This window comes from Amphiura filiformis, chromosome 18, assembly GCF_039555335.1.
Source record: "Amphiura filiformis chromosome 18, Afil_fr2py, whole genome shotgun sequence".
NCBI classification, from domain to species: domain Eukaryota; kingdom Metazoa; phylum Echinodermata; class Ophiuroidea; order Amphilepidida; family Amphiuridae; genus Amphiura; species Amphiura filiformis.
The window spans coordinates 23,056,092-23,074,336 of NC_092645.1; the positions used below are offsets into that span (position 1 = coordinate 23,056,092).

An 18,245-nucleotide genomic window follows, 5' to 3' on the forward strand; every position below is an offset into this window, starting at 1 on the left:
GCGTAGGGTGGATGTTTTTGTGACATTGGCTTCAAATTTTACTGTTGTGCCAATTTCTATTTTCAAAATTAATTAAGTTTCCATTTTTTAATTTTGTTTTTAATATCAAGCATATCTAGGCAAACTTTGATGTTCTGGTTCAAATATTTATGTATGTGCATGTTTGCTTGCATGTTGGTTTGTGTTGTGTGGGTTTGGGGTAGGTGCGTGTGGGTATGTGGGGGTGGGTGCGGGGTGTGTATAGGGTTCAGGGTTGGGGTGTTTTACATGTCTTAATATGTCACTCGGCTGAACTATATAAGTTCTATTAACAAAATTTGTTTGGTAAGTTGCCATTCATGTATTATATTGAATATTTATATGTGTGGGGTGAGATCAACCGCTGTTTGTCAGGAAAATAGACTGAAAATGTAAAAAAATAGTTACTTTTCCACATGTAGCAGCGTGTGTAACAATATTAAGGGGTAGGGGGAAAATAAACCATCATAACTTAACTTCAACACATGATAATGAATTAATTTTGGAATTAATATGTAGCTAATTGATTGTTCAAACGTGTTAGTATTATTTTAAAGCAAAGCAAACATTAATGGTCAGGTAGATAGCCATAAAATGGGAGAAAATGTTACTTTTCTATGTATAACCATGTCAAATATGGCATTATTAAGGGTAGGGAAATAAAACCACCATAACTCAACCTTTACTCATAATAATGAATTCATTTTGGTATCAACATGTAGCTAATTGATTGCTCTAACTTTCCAGTATTATTTTTAACAGAAAAACCATAAGATAGACATAAAATATGATAAAAATGTTAATTTTCCAATGTGTAACAGCGTAAAATTTGACAATATTAAAGGTTAGGGGACGTACAAACCAACGTAACTCGACATTTATTCATTATAATTCATTCATTTTGGCATTAATATATAGTTATTTGGTTGTTGTAATCTTTTAAAGCAAAATAACCATTAATTGTTAGCTGGAAAGACATAAAATGCTAACAAATGTCAATTTATCATGTGTAGTACTGTAAAATATGACAATATTAAGGGATCTAAAATGAGCGTTTATTGCTTTTCGACAGTATTTTTGTGGGACATGAGAGCACCTCAGACCTATCGAATTGCATTCTGAATACGAAGCATGTCTTTCTGATATCAAATAATTTTCATTTTTGAAAATCATAATATAATACAAATTTTATGACAAATTATAAAAATTTGATATTTTTCAAAATTGTGATATATAACAGTCCTCGAAGTAAATTATATAAATCTAATGATATATTCTTAAAGTGCATGTAGCAGGGAGGAAAAGCCGACGGTCAATTGAAAATGTTTACCTTTCATATTGAAGATATGGATTTTTTTCCCAAAAAGACCTAATTTTTTTCATCCCACCTACATACACTTTAAGTATAAATCATCAGATTTATAAAGTTTACTTCAAGTACTGTTAAATATCAAAAATATCAATTTTAATGATTTGCCATAAAATGTGTATTAAATTGCGAATTTCAAAAATCAAAATTATTTGATATCAGAAGGACATTCTTCGTATTCAGAATGCAATTCGATATGTCTGATGTGCTCTAATGTCCCAAAATAAATACTGTCCAAACGTTCATACCCCAGCCCTTAAGGTGTAGGGGACATTCAAATCACCAAAACTCAAGTTTTACTGATGAAAATGAATTCATTTTGGTAACAATATGTAATTATTTGATAGTTCTAACTTTCTAGTATTATTTAAAAGCAATTAAACCATTAGTTGTGAGGTAGATAGACATAAAATATACGAACATGTTAATATTCCATGTCTAACAGCGTAAAATATGACAATATTAAGGGGTAGGAGACAAGTCATACAAATCACCAAAAACAAGTTTTACGGATGAAAATGAATTCCATTTTGGTATCAATATGTAGCTATTTGATTGTTCTCATTTTCTGGCATTATTTTAAAAGCAATTAAACCATTAGTTATCAGGTAGTTAAACATACAATATGAGAAAAATGTTAATATTCCATGTCTAACAGCGTAAAATATGACAATATTAAGGGGTAGGTGACATACAAATCACCAAACTCAAGTTTTACTGATGAAAATGAATTCATTTTGGTATCAATATGTAGCTATTTGATAGTTCCTAGTATTATTTTAAAAGCAATTAAGCCATTAGTTGCCCGGTAGATAGACATAAAATGTATGAAAATGTTAATATTCAATGTCTAACAGCGTAAAATATGACAATATTAAGGGGTAAGGGAATATTAAGGGGTAAGGGGACATACAAATCACCAAAACACAGGTTTCACTGACAAAAATGAATTCCATTTGGGTATCAATATGTAGCTATTTAATTGTTCTCATTTTCGGACATTATTTTAAAAGCAATTAAACCATTAGTTGTCAGGTAGGTAAACATAAAATATGAGAAAAATGTTGATATTCCATGTCTAACAGCGTAAAATATGACAATATTAAGGGGTAGGGGACATACAAATCACCAAAACTCAAGTTTTACTGATGAAAGTGAATTCATTTTGGTATCAATATGTAGCTATTTGATAGTTCTAACTTTCTAGTATTATTTTAAAAGCAATTAAGCCATTAGTTGTCCGGTAGATAGACATAAAATGTATGAAAATGTTAATATTCAATGTCTAACAGCATAAAATATGACAATATTAAGGGTAAGGGACATACAAATCACCCAAACTGAAGTTTTACTGATGAAAATGAATTTATTTTGGTATCAATATCTAGCTATTTGATTGTTCTCATTTTCTGGCATTATTTTAAAAGCAATTAAACCATTAGTTGTCAGGTAGTTAAACATACAATATGAGAAAAATGTTGATATTCCATGTCTACAGCGTAAAATATGACAATATGAAGGGGTAGGGGACATACAAATCACCAAAACTCATTGATGATATTCCTTCTAGATTTCTGAAGGATGGTGCTTGTGTGCTTGTTGAACCAATAACACATATTGTCAATCTTTCCATCACCACTAATACAGTTCCCAATGATTTCAAATTGGCTCGTGTCAAGCCCTTGTTTAAAAAGAATAGCAGAACTGATGTTGGGAACTACAGACCCGTCAGTATCCTCAGTGTCACATCTAAAATCTTGGAAAGAGCTGTATATGTCCAAGTTGAATCTTACTTGAGGGAGAAGAAATTGCTTTATGATTACCAATCTGGTTTTAGAGGATCATGCTCCACAGATACATGTCTCGTCCATCTTACCGATTACATTCGCACTCAAACTTCTCTTGGCAATTATACTGGTATGGTGTTATTGGACCTACAAAAGGCCTTTGACACAGTGAACCATGATATATTATGTCATAAACTTATCGCTATGGGCATTGGTTCTTCATCATGGTTCCGTTCGTATCTTTCAAATAGGCAGCAAATCGTTAGTGTCAATGATGTGGAATCTGATCCTCTAAACATCTCATGTGGAGTCCCGCAGGGAAGTATTTTAGGCCCACTTTTATTTTTATGTTATGTAAATGATATGCCAATGAGTGTTAATTGTAAACTACTTTTGTATGCTGATGACAGTGCTCTCCTCATTTCTGGTAAGGATCCTAGCGAAATTGGTAATTCCCTTAGCAAAGAACTCGATTCATGTAGAGAGTGGTTAACTGACAACAAGCTTTCCCTTCATCTTGGCAAAACCGAATCCATCCTCTTTGGTACTAAACAAAAACTCAATAAAGCTACTGATTTTGTGGTTAAATGTAATGATGAAGTTATTAAATGTGCGCATTCTGTCAAGTACCTGGGTATTTCTCTGGATCAATGCTTGTCTTGCGATGAAATTGCCTTCAATGTCATTAAAAATCTAGTGCCAGGCTTAAATTTTTATACAGACAAGGTTCGTTTCTGAATGAAAAATCGCGTAAAACATTGTGTTCTGCCCTCATCCAATGTCATTTTGACTATTCATGCACTTCCTGGTACTCGGCTCTCTCTCAAAAACTCAAAAATAAACTCCAAATTATACAAAACAAAATGGTCAGATTCATCCTGAACCTAGACTCCCGGACACATATAGGGCAACAGGAACTTGACAGACTGCGCATGCTTTATGTAAAAGATCGGGTTACTCAACTTAAAATGAATCATGTTTTTAAAATTTTTAATGGCACCTCAGTTTCTTATCTTTCGGACAATTTCAAACTCTTTTCTGATATACATGGCTATAACACTCGTTCCAGTGAGTTTAATTTTATTCTTCCCCGTGCCAAAAGTCAAGCGTGCAATACTTTTTATTTTACCTCGATCCAAGATTGGAATTCACTCCCAAATCATATCAAATCCATCAAAAATCAGAATTGTTTTAAAAGTGCAATAAAGACCTACCTAAGTGAAACCAATTCATAATTTCATGGTATTTTTTTAGTGTTTTTATATATGCTTATTTTTCAATTTCTCTTTAAATATTGTATATCGATTATTTCTTGATTCTGTATTGAATTGAATGTGCTTTTCTTATTATATAATATATGTTTTTATAATTGGACCCCAATGGAAATAAGCCCCTTTTGGAGGCTTTCTTGGGTAATCAAGATTTTAATTCAACATTGTTTGATACATTGTATTTGTAATTTAAAGTTATATTGTATATTCTGTTTTTTGCTGTAATTTTATGTTGAATTTTAATCGAATAAAATCAATCAATCAATCAATCAAGTTTTACTGATGAAAATGAATTCATTTTGGTATCAATATGTAGCTATTTGATAGTTCTAACTTTCTAGTATTATTTTAAAAGCAATTAAGTCATTAGTTGTCTGGTAGATAGACATAAAATGTATTAAAATGTTAATATTCAATGTCTAACAGCGTAAAATATGACAATATTAAGGGGTAAGGGGACATACAAATCACCAAAACACAAGTTTCACTGACGAAAATTGTATCAAATATGTAGCTATTTGATTGTTCTCATTTTCTGGCATTATTTTAAAAGCAATTAAGATTCCCACGAGGGGTTGAAGGTCATAATGGGGCCAATACTAAAAAAAGATTCTATCATGTTGTAATGTTGTAATCTCAAATTGTTCCTCTCATCGCTAAGAATTTTAAAAAAGACAATTGTCATAGTTCTAGGTCAGGGGTTATAACGTCGAATATATGAAGGTCTTTCTTTTTGTTCACAATTAGGATAAAACCTAATTAATATTCAAGACAGTGTCAGTAAGTTATGGGTTACACGCCGATATTCTTGAGGTCATTAGTCCAAAACCCAGTAAATTTGTTCTATACCCTAAACTTCACTAACTTATAACCTAAGCTTTAATCCTAAACCTAGCCCTATAACCCCAAACCGTAACACATGACTCTCTGAATCCTAACTCTCACTTCTAACTCCTCACCCCGCAACCCTTAATACACACACACCCCCACACCCCACACACCGCGTAGCACCTACATCCACAAATCCACACGCCATCGACCATGTCGACTTCAAACATATTCCCATATCCCAAATACCTCACTCTGCTCTAACTCCTATTCTACCATATAATAACTCGTCATTAAAATCCCCCCAATAAATTACATGCTGCTGGAATATGATTTTTAGCTGTTGTTTTGTGAGTGCTCCTCCTACTCGTTGGCTCATTGTTCATTGGCCCGCAGTATGCGCTCGCCCCGGGGCACTCAACTTTAGAATTGATGGGTATGTGCCTACAAGCGTCGCGAAGTAGGGGCATATCAGTACAAAACGTTGGGGGTTTTTTTTAATAAAAAAAAAATGGGGTCATTATGTACAATCAAAATGAAAAAGGGTCATTGGGAATAATATTTTGAAAACTGAAGGTGCATGGTCATCGGGTATAGTCGACTTCAAAAGAGGGGCGTATTATTGACAGGCATATACCGTCACTTCTAAAGTTGATGCCCCCGGGTGCTCGCATTATATTTTGTTCATGGCTCAGCTTTTAAAACTCCCGCACATCACAATAAGGCTATTGAAAAGTGTATAGAATAGCTAATAGACCGGTATAGCATTATTTTGTACATACTTTTAAAGTATGATGTTTTGCATAGACTCTTCAATCGAGTTTGGTGATATATAATGAAATATACGTGTTCGTAACTTTAAAAATATTTGTCAACTTGTGAATCAAATGTGAATTAAGAAATATATTGCATTTATATCCTAACAATTTTGATTAACCTTTTGCGTGGTTCGCAAATAATTTGAAGAATTTTTGCATTGTTTTAGAAAATATTCCACCCAGTTATGTATCACCACGTGGTCATTTTAATTCCAGGGCTTATACCACTAAATCAGACTTCTGCCTAAGTTTATCAGTCATGTAGTGCCATCTTTACATACAAAATGTGACAAATTGATACAATATTAGCAATTTTAGTGTTCAAAACCATGTTTGAATAGAATTTCTAAATGTGAATGCCACACAGGTTTAAATAAAACAGGAATATTTGGGCAATATTTACGGCTATCTGCGCATGAATATACAAGGCCAAAATGTAGTTAGCAGTCGGAATTTTATGTATCGCTAGTTTTCTCAACAAGTAGACGAGCAATGTTCATAATATTGAGCCATTCATGCTTTGTTATGAAAAATATTCTTCTCTAAGATGATACAGAATTTATAATTCGAAACTGTAAAGAAAAAAATCTTCTTTTGCATAAAAAAAAGTTATGGAACTTGCGTGGCAAAATCAATGACGACGATTTTAGTGGTGTGCGGTGCTTTCCAATATACACCAATCCGACTAGGCCATTCCTGCGGTGTCCCCGACGTAAAACTGCGGTGTCCCAAGGTCGGGGTTCAATCAATTACTTGTTAGTGTGCTATACAGAATTGTACACAACAGTAATTTTCAATACACGACCATGAATTGATTGAACAAATTAAATCTCCCGCACTGGTACAATTGTGGTTCCGTCAATAGAGGGCCAAATACAGTAAACGCTTCTCGGATTGGTGTATAGACGATGCGTTGGAAGCAGAATTTATTTCTGCGCATTTTGACACCTCATTTGATACGATAGCCCAGAAAACAATAAAAAACGGTCAATTTAATGTACTGAGGTCCAGATTTGAAAGTTGCACTTACATACAATGCAAAAACTTCATTTGTAGAAAATTTTATTAATTATGAAACAATGTATTAGAAAATGCATCTAATAACAAATTTGAATGCAGGAAGTTGTTTGTTATCTTGTTTTGATGCTACATATAAGAAAAGTTGTACCTTTATACCACATTGAATTTTCAAATACAAATTGAATGAGGTAAAGTGTCAGGGGCATACTTTACTACGGAACAGTAGACATACATGCCTAGTAATGGGGTATTTTTAATAGAAACTGCATTACCTAGAGTGAAAGTCAAAAATAATGTGTTTTCAAAATAATTAATGTATTTCTAATCACAAGGGTGTGTTTCTTATACATTTTGTTTATCCTGGTGTAATTCTTGTTATGCTCGATTTGAGCAGAGTATAATGACACTGCTAATACTATAGCCATGATCAATAATCGGAGATAATAGTTTTCAAACCGAACTTCGGACCCTGCAATGGATTAAATTGTTTCTGTCTGATAGTACCAAGAAGTTGTAAATTGTTCATACTTTTTCATATTTTGTCAGATCCCGTTAAGCTTAAATTTGGTTCCATCGTCGGATTCTTGTGGTTTTGCCATTGGTCGTAATGTAATCTCATTTGGTTTGTCATACCAAATGTATACGTATTAACAGGAACATGCTTAAACTAAATAACGACGATGTTGTTGGTTTTGTTTTTGTTATCGCTTCTTCAAACCTGATGCGCATGAACTGGAATTCACCCCAAAATTAATATACTAGCATTAGGAACTATATTGGAATATCTCTTTATCGTCGTGTTATTCAATTTTTTCGATAAAAGGTACAAATAAATATGTGTATACTTTCTCAATGTGAAAATAGACTCTTACCATTGCATTTTAAGTTGTAATGGTTCCTTATTTGATCTCCGCCGTCACCAACACACGGACTCTCTATATAATCATGATCAAACGACCGTCCAGTAGTGTGTGCATTGAATCCTCCAAGTCTGATGCTTGTACAACCACATGGATCTTTATCGGATAAAACCATCGCCCACCATTAGGTTTATCTTTCTCTTGGCCAACTTCACATACGTTTGCTCGAACATGAATCTCATTCTCTGAAAAGTGAATTTTATTATGCTTTATAATGATATTAAGGGGTGGGGTATGAACGTTTGGACAGTATTTATTGTGGAACATTCGAGCATATCAGACATATCGAATTGCATTCTAAATACGAAGAATGCCCTGATATCAAATAATTTTGATTGTTTTTTTAAATTTGCAATGTATGTAATACACATTTTATGGCAAATGATTAAAAATTGATATTTTTGATATTTAACGTACTCGAAGTAAACTTTATACATCTGATGATTTATACGTAAAGTGTATGTAGGTGGGATGAAAAGCCGACGATCAATTGAAAATTTTGACCTTTCGTATTGAAGATATGGATTTTTCTCCCCAAAACACACAAAAAAATTAGGTCTTTTTTTCAATTGATCGTCGGCTTTTCCTCCCAGCTACATACACTTTAAGAATATGTCATTAGATTTATAAAATTTACTTCGAGGACTATTATATATCAAAAATGTGATAAATATCAAACTTTAATAATTTGTCATAAAATGTGTATTATATCGTGAATTCAAAAAATGAAAATTATTTGATATCAGAAAGACATTCTTTGTATTCAGAATGTAATTCGATATGTCTGATGTGCTCTCATGTCCCACAAAAAATACTGTCGAAACGCTCAAAACGCTCATTCCCGATCCCTTAAAGAAAGGAAACAATGTTTATTTTTTAGTATCCGATCGGATATCGTTTCCCGCTATTTCTTTAATCGTTCTTAACTCATTGAAAATATAACAATATAAGTATAAAAGATCACCTTTCCTGCAGGTCGTTTCGTCAAGATTTGTACAGGAGTTTGTGTATTATGTTAATCACCCGTTGATGGCAATAATCGGTATTAAACATGCGTCAATTCAATAGAAAGGATACTTTTAGTACAACCTCATACTTCGTGTTTCTGAGTTCCAACATTATCCTTGCATGTAAGCAAAGGGTCCCAAATTACCTCTAGTACTAATCTTTTATAAACACCATGAACAATGGCTATTGATTGACTAATTGTGCAAAAAATCTCAAGAAACCCATCCCTTGCACTCATTGTGGTCAGAAAAACAAATGACCCACCAATGCACCCCAGTATGGTTGACCAAGGAGGATAGCTAGAATGGAGAAGAAATAGGTTACGTAATGCTTTGTTCCTTTGATGCCGATTAGAGATTGCGACAGGCTATTCATAAAAGAGGTACCATTGTTTCGAACAAAGGGGTCCCGCCATTAAATTGGTCACTGATCCGGCATCATATTAACGCTTTACCCAACAGGCGAGTATAAATAAGTGACCACAATACAGTCAGGTGTAAGGGCAGTCATGTGTAAAGTGGTACCATTGTTCTTACGTATCCCAAATATGCGCTTGTACGGGTCTGTGTCTATAAAGGAGGCTTTAGTTGTCGATACAATCTTTTTTATCACCCACCTGACTTGAGGCGCCTCATTTAAATAAATTGAATGCCCCTGCTGATCGACTACACATCAGAATGTATTAGCTGCCAGGTACACATTTCTATAGTATTCTATAATGGTAATCGCTGCGTATACATGTAAGCATAAGTATAGGCCTATAAAGGTTTTTTCACAAATGTCCATTCATTTTTATTTTAAGAAGGAGATTGGCATAGAAATAGCGGCGGTGGAAAGGAGTGGGCAGATTCTCCCCTGTGAGAAGTCTTGAGAGGGAGGAAAGGGTAGGGGGGATATGGAGAATGAGGGGGCCTACAGGAAGGGAGAAAGAGGACAAATGAAGAGAAATAAATAATGAGAAGTAAATAAAATAACAGAAAGCTAAGGACATTTTATAGAAAGAAAGAGGGAAATGAAGGCAAGAGAGAGAAGGATATCGAGGGAGTGATAAAGTTAGTGTAGGCCTAGTACAGAGAGAGAAAAGAAAGGAAAAGAAATGTAATAATAATTATTATAAATTTAACACATGACAGCACTAAGCAGCCATTCGATGACATCAATGCCGTTGTGCGTTACGTAATTAAAGAGCCCAGTCAGATGTATTTCGCACCTGCCAAGCACAAGTCACCCAATTTCGAAAACTGGAATGAATATTGATTGGCAACATTTTCCAATATGTCAGCGCTCTAATAAGACACAATAGAACAATGAACGTTGCAGCCCGCTGTGGTTGACGATCAAACTTCGAGGGTATGTTTGTTGTTCAGGGCCAGTGATTTTGATATCTCTTACAAAAAAAATATAATATTCTAGGCGATACTAAGCTGAAACTTGAAATTTAGAATAGGAAAGTGAATTTCTTTTATTTTTAGTCAAAATCTATTTATAGTTTGTATGATTTGTTTAGCCAAAATCAATTTAGTGAGTATGCGTTGTGCATGTAGCCATAATTGAGAATTCCCCAACTTTACGAGGTGCGCACGTACATTATGACGTAATAGTGATGTTATGAGGAGCATGTTGGTACTTATTTTGTCAGCATTGCATAGCAGAAAGGCTTTAGTAATAGGGGTTTGGTATCAAACTCCATAGGGTGAGTGAGGTGGTACAACTGCACTTAGTAAAGAAAGTGAAGAGGGGTTGTACCAACCCAAGGTTTTCATACATCGTAGCAAAAACCCGGGTCTTTACGCCCAAACGACTAAGCTAACCGTAGATTCATCCTTTGCGCTCATTTTAGTGATGATTTTTTTACCTCAGCATCTTACCCGGGGGTAGGACCGACCATCAAAGATGACCATAGAGAGGGGGTGCTGAGGCTCATCATAGGTTTCTACAGTAAAATCCACGATTTTCATTTCCCCCTTGTAAAATAATTTCAAGAAATATTGACTTCTTACTTGTTTGTTAGTTTGAAATATTAGGATAAAATTTGGTGTGAAAATCACATGTTCGTATAACTCAGAGGATGATTTAAGCACTTCCCACCACGCCACTGTGTTGACTTGCGGTTAGCACAGCTGTGTGAGTGAACATGACACCACTGCTCGCACATTGCATTAACGGGCATGGTTAAATTTGAATTTGGACTGACATATTTACAATAAAAACGCATTCAAAATGCTAGTCGATTTCACATTTTATGTTACCTACAGAAGGTGTGAATTATCCTTTATGCATACATCACTTTTGTTCTGAAATCGACCAAGTAATAATGACACACGCACAATTCTTAAACAACATCTTTTGCACAGAATTCAATGGGATTTGAAAAGTAAAGTGGCAGTTGAAACTCTAGTGATAACACGTTTGCAGTGCATGATGGGGCTTCCTTGAATCATCCTCTGGTATAACTTTAGCAGAAAAACACATGATGACGTCATTGCGATATTATGTGGGAAATGTTTGTACTTAATTTGGTATCACTGGATAGTGGAGACCCATTGGAACCAAATACATGTATAACGGTATGACGTTTATAATTGAAAATTATAAACCCCCTTCGTAGTCCGTGTTACAAAATATGGCTCAGTAGTTCTAGGGTTAAGTCGATTGTGTGATGAATGATTGGTTAAAATAATACGGAGTAGATTGAAAGCGTCTTTTGATTATGTTCAATAATTGCTTTAAAAGGTCACTATATTATTGTTAAGTCGATTGTAAGATAAATAATTTATTACAGGCTAGAAAGATCTTTTAATTTAACCTGCATTTTTATTGTTCCTAATGCCTGCACGCATCACCTTAATGGTTTTAACAAGAGCAAAGTAGCCTTTCGTTATTAAAACTATAATAATGAGCTAATCAATTATTAGTAGGTTATACAGCCTGTCTCAAAAACAATGTGCAAGTGGAAAGCGTCATCTTTGGCAATTAGAAAATACTGTTGTGACATGATGCTTATATCAACGTCAAGGAAGTAGTCCTAGCTTTCAAAATACTGTTTATTTTCATTCATTTTGGTTTCCGCAATCCAGAGATCTGCCTCACTAAACACAAATGTATAAAAAACTCTTTTGTGCCACTTTTTAGAAGAAAATTAAATAGAATGTTATATCCAAATACCTGTACAGTTCAGTTAAGGGGGTACTACACCCCTGCCCAATTTTGTGCCTATTTTTGCATGTTTCTCAAAAATTATAGCGAATTGGTGACAAGTAAGAAATGTATATTATAGAGGCAAGGCCTACAACTACTGCACTGGAAATTTTATTTCAACACAGACACCAGTTGTGGAGTTACAGTCAAAAATGAGGGACAACCAATATTTGATCAATAAATCAATAACTACTTGCCTTAAGTTGCTGACTTTTCAGTGCAGTAGTTGTAGTCCTTGCCCCTATAATATGCATATCTTACTTGTCACCAATGCGTTATATTTTTGAGAAAAATGCAAAAAATAGGCACAAAATTGCCCAGGGGTGTAGTACCCCCTTAATAAAAGAACAATCACCTGTAGGATTAGAAATGATTATGTAATAATTACTCAGTAAAATTTCAAACGTATACGATATGCAACATTTTGTTGACATGATTTGAATTTACACCAGAGTGTGCAATATTTGTTTGTCTTTTAACATATCTTGAATGACAAAGATAAAAGTATTTACCATGATAAAATCATTGACATGTACATTTTATATTTAATGTTACAGCAGAATGTGAAATATTTATTTATCTTTTAATCTGTTTCAAATGGAAAAAGAGACTCATTTATACCTTACCATGATAAAACAGCAAAAACAATTTTGTATTGTTGTGTAATACATTCTTTTGATTTCACAAAGGCACTCTTGAAACACTTGATGCTATCATTGATTTACATGTACAGCCCCCTTCCCTAGTAAAAGTGGCACAATTGTGATTTTACCCTTTCGTTTTTAACTAAACATATCTCGAGATTAAAACAAGCAAATTGAACAAAACAAAGAGTATGTAAAAGCTAAGACTGCAATTGATGTAAGCATCATAGCACAACAGTATTTTCTAATTGACAAAGAGGGCGCTTCTCACTTGCACAATTTTTTTGACCGACCTGTTTCTGACAAGTAGAGTAAAGGTTAAACACGGCGCATCTCATTGGCCCAATATTAAATTTTAGAACTGGCTTTTTAGTTTGGAAGTGACAAATATCTTTATTAATTCTCGAAGCTGGGCTAGTGGTCAGGCTCCCTAAACCAGTAGACTAGCTCTACCAAAGTGGATCCATTTTATTGATTTATCTTTCAAAGTGATGTATGATGTGAAATTGTAAGCACTAGTATATAAGACTATAAGACTTTGGGCTTAAGCATGATGGCTTAGGAAGCCTGATCACAGCCATGCTTCGAGAAACCGACCGTTAGTGCTTGCTGGCAAAAAGGCTTTTGTGTGTGGTATTTACATTTATCTATACATCTGTACAAAAGCATCATTTTCATATAGAGGAACAATGACCCACCCCTCCCAAAGCAACTTTGAATGTTTTCTTACAATTTTAGACGCAAATTTTAAAATACTTGGCACAAGTCTAAGCATTCAAAATATTGAGTATAGGCTAAGTCATTTAACGTTTGATATGGCGTTTGATTATTAGTTATCAAATAGATTAGAAGATGCCTTTTTTACTTGAATCGGTTGACTGATTGCGAAGCAATGATCGATTACATAACTCGTAATAAATGTATAAAATCGCCCATTTCGTTAAATTTTAAATTTGTTGAATTTGATGCTCATTTCTCGATTTATGCCCAAATCCATTCATCCGGTAATTTTTCTCATCGCGTCAACAGTTTTAATTGGAATAAAAGCATTTTGTAATTATGGTTGCCACCCGGGTTGCCATTAACAACGGGATTTTACTCTTGAGAGAATAGCGACTAGATATTAAAACACTCTTTTTTAATTCAAAGCCACGTAAAGCGATTGCTTTTTACCAAATGAATTAAGATTGGTTTGTTAGACAATAAAGAAACGATCTATGTAGTCTGCTCAGATCTCAATCGCCAAACTCCAACGACAAAAGTATGACCCGTAGTCATTAATTATACACACGTATATCACTAGATTAAAACGTTAATTGAATTTCTACTTGATGTTGGTAAGCACTTAGGCCAAGACTATAGGCAAATGGCATAGTATTGAATTCCAAACAATATTACTATTTTTACACACTCATATCCGCCACACACCCCACACCCCCACACCCCCGCCTACATGTATTTCCTCGTCTAATAAAAGCGGTGGAGGAAGGTTGTTCCTACTCTACCCTACCCTCTCTAATTCTTGTTTCACATGGCATACTAAAATGCTTGAATTTACACTCAAAGGACTTGCAAATTAATCACTTCAACTTGAAAATAAACGGCTATCATTCTGGCAAGTGCCTAAGCAGCAGGCTGAACGCTAGTCAGTCGATGCATATTGTTCAACAAGACCCACTCAGTCACTTAATTAGGCGCTTGAAACGATCGAATTCGGTGTTGAAATAAGCAAAATATTTAGTTACACCTTTTCACGCAATAATTATTTTTCTCGGTCAAATGAAAAGCAATAATTTTCATTTCTTCGGTAAATGTCAGAAGAAAACTATAATGCTTGGTACTGTATATTTTTTCAAACCCTGGTGTTAAACTTAGGTGTGAAATTTAGGCTTCTAGTGTAAGATTTTCGATTTTCACAGGCTTCATTTTGCCCCGCGAGCTTTTTCTGGGGTTAACGTTTTTACTTTTCAAAGTAACATAATTCGCTGACGAAAGATATTTCCCAACTTTCTAAAACACATCATAATGGGCTATATGTCATAGTTGTGTCTGAATTTCGGTTTTGATTGCGCCAATTCGGTCAAAATCAACTCGCGAATGTACCCATGGATAGATGAGTTTGCAAGCAACAATAGAAATATCGATTATTTCTGCTAGTTATATTAGAAATGAAGCACTGGTTGGACATTTTGGGAGTCGCAAGTGAAAAAAGGTGAAATCAAAACGGATATTCTGACGAAACTATAATGTGCCTTACAGAGGTGGGAAATACCTTTCTTTAGCGAATTATATTAGTTTGAAACGCTAAAACATGAATTCCGCAAAAAGCTCGCGGGCGAAATTAAGGTCTATAAAAATCTTACAGTAAAATACACAATTTCATGCCTAATTTTAGCACCAAGATTTTTCTTTTTAATGTATATCCAAGCACTATGTTTTTAACTGACATTACTGAAGGAAACAAAAATATTGCTTTATATTTGACCGAGATAATTAATTTCAAAGAAAAAAGGTTTATTTCTGAATTATGCTGATCAACATGTATGCGCGACTATGCATAACAAAAGAAGCTGTGACCAGCGTTCAGAGTGTAAGTTATACAAATACCATGAATACATAACCGATTTTAACTTGAGTTACAGCCAAAATAAAAATAATAATCGAAATGTTAAGGTGGAAGAAATGTCAGGATCAAGTACAAATTACCTACCTGGTAGAACGCAAAGCAGTTGTAGCATTAGTACAACCATAAACCGATTCATCAAGTGGGACACCCACATGTTTAAAGAACTGAGAAAGAAAAATTATTAATTAGTATCAGAAATGGTAGATATTTACTTCCGCAACTTCCCAAATAATAATATCTACAATTTACAGCAATACAACAGCAGGAGTAGCAACCAAACAAACAGCAAAATATCAAGCACTCCATCCTATTACAATTTTTTTTCCTATCCAGTTTTGTGTCATTTTTAAATACCGTAAAATTCCGTCTACAAGCATATATATGGCTCTAAACCAGTGTTGTAGTCAAGACCTCTATGTCCGAGACCGAGACCGAGACCAAGACCTGCCCGTCCGAGATCGAGACCGAGACCGAGACCAACCCTTCCGAGACCAAGACCACCCCTTCCGGGACCGAGACCTCTAAGTTCCGAGACCAAGACCGAGACCCGAGACCTTGGTTTAATCCCCTGGGATACTCAAGTTTGGTTTGGGTAGGGGTGTGCCGCTGAGAATTTAAAAGGGAACCCATCATTGTACCAACTGTTCAAGAAATTTGGACCTGCAGTTAACACTTTTGTCTTAATTTTTGCAATTTTTTCTCCAAATTTTGGGAAAATTTCAAAAATGTTGGCGATAGTGAAGGCAAAATTAGGCTAGTGTGTGAAGGGCAGGAAACAACAGTGCACGAAGCGCGCAAAATTGAGCAATTTTACCATATTTGGGCCAAAAACACACTGTTTTTCGTGCTGAAAAGAAGATGCACATTGCACAGGGCAACTATATATTTGTTATCTATTTTGCTTTTGTGGAGAATGTTCCCCTTGCAAAAGTTAAGTGGGATCCTCACTTCCACCACCTGCCCACCTATGTTTAATCATGAACTGAAATTCGAAGCTCACATCCGAACAAGCTCATTTATGATTCATTTATAACCTTTTATAACCTTATAAAATGATTTCTGTATCTTTATTCTTAACAATTTCTTCAACATTCATTGAAATTTATGGTAAGGAATAAATAATGAACAAAAACAGAAAATCATATCTTTTTCTTCAGGTCTCGACAGGTCTCGAACAAAAAAACGTTCGAGACCGAGACTTTTGAGGTCCGAGACCGAGACTTTTGAGTTCCGAGACCGAGACCTTGACATCCGAGACCGAGACACTACAAAAAAGGTCTCGAGATGGTCTCGAGACCGAGACCTGGTCTCGAGACCTACAACACTGCTCTAAACGAGGTTTTTTTGATACAAGAGACAAGAGGCAGACACTCTCAACAAAAACGTTATTTGGAGTTTGAACAACTATATTACTGATAAAGGCGGCTGTACAAACATGTATATTTGTAAGACCAATCTATTGCAATGTTTTTGAGAAGGGTATTGGCCTTTCATATGTTTCGTTAAAAAAAACCTCGTTTAGAGGCATGTATGCTTCTAGACGGAATTCTACGGTATTGTGCTGATATTACGTATTATTGCTACACTAAACATTGATGAAAAGGGTATTGATGAAAAGTTGGCTTAAAGGCATAGTATTATGGATTTTGAATTGTGAGTTGACTAGATAATATGAGACAATACATGATTATAAGATACGCTGAAATTGTAATACATTAATTAACACTAAAAAGTACTATTGCGTTATGTTTGCCCACATAATCATTATTGATATTTATGATAATGAACTTACATCTTAGAAGTTTCATGCAAATTTGAGAATACGACCAATAATACAAAACATACTTACTTTTATCTAAGACTTATTCCATGGAAATCGGCTTTTATCCTTCCTACAAATTCACACAAAAGGGGGTTTGGTTATGGAGTGACGCCGCACACAACCAAAATGACGATATTAAAATAATAATAATACAACGAGGCGTTGCTACAAACAATATTTACGCATGCGTGGTTACTTTGATAGAAACAACTCATTGTATCATCGGAGAGAGTAAAACTAAACGATTGAAACCAAAATGTTTACACTTTTTTTTTTGCCCGCACTTTTGGGATTGTATGTGAATGTGTTTGTATAGGTGTTTCCAAAGTGGTTTTATAGATCCGATAACAATTAATATTATTCAAAATTGTTTTGTTCAACCATTCGGCCTGGTCAGACATAATTATGCTTAGGACCTGATGGGACCAGGCTCAAGGAAATGCTTAAGCCAAGTTGAAAAGCTTTATATAGGCATGCCGGTCTGTATGACGAAATGACAAATCTAGTCTACAATTTAGCAAATATTGCAATTTTAACTATTTTGGCCCAAAACACGGTGTTTAACTGGCTAAAAAGGAAGCACAAGGTAATTATTGCTTTAAATATTAATGTGTTTTAGGTGCTTGTTTTCAGAGGGGTGTTGTTAATAATAGGAACAGCTTGCACAAAAAAATGAACTCTAAGCGTATGTTAAACCACTAAACCACAAACCTGTGATCTGGAAAATGTGTTGACTTTAATCCTGGATATCTTTGATCCTTTTATATGCTGCTATTACCCTGACTGCAATACACAACAACAATAAAAACAATATACATTTGTAAATTGAAGTACTCTAAACATATATACAAATTTCTGAATTACCATAATACGAGCCTAATTATACAAAAATAACATCCAATCATTGCAGTCAGCT

The 18,245-nt window shown here is 34.6% G+C and overlaps 1 protein-coding gene across 1 annotated transcript in view; it reads right to left on the reverse strand.

The window, feature by feature from the left end:
• Positions 1-17,461, reverse strand: part of LOC140139408 (uncharacterized) — a 52,149-nt gene extending 34,688 nt beyond the window's left edge. The window contains exons 1-3 of the mRNA XM_072161171.1: positions 17,357-17,461; positions 15,592-15,671; positions 7,984-8,216 (exon numbers count right to left, since the gene is read on the reverse strand). Coding sequence (XP_072017272.1) covers positions 7,984-8,146 — 163 coding nt within the window. The 5' untranslated portion in view covers positions 8,147-8,216; positions 15,592-15,671; positions 17,357-17,461. The remainder of the gene's footprint in view (positions 1-7,983; positions 8,217-15,591; positions 15,672-17,356) is intronic.
• Between the last annotated feature and the right edge of the window lie 784 nt (positions 17,462-18,245).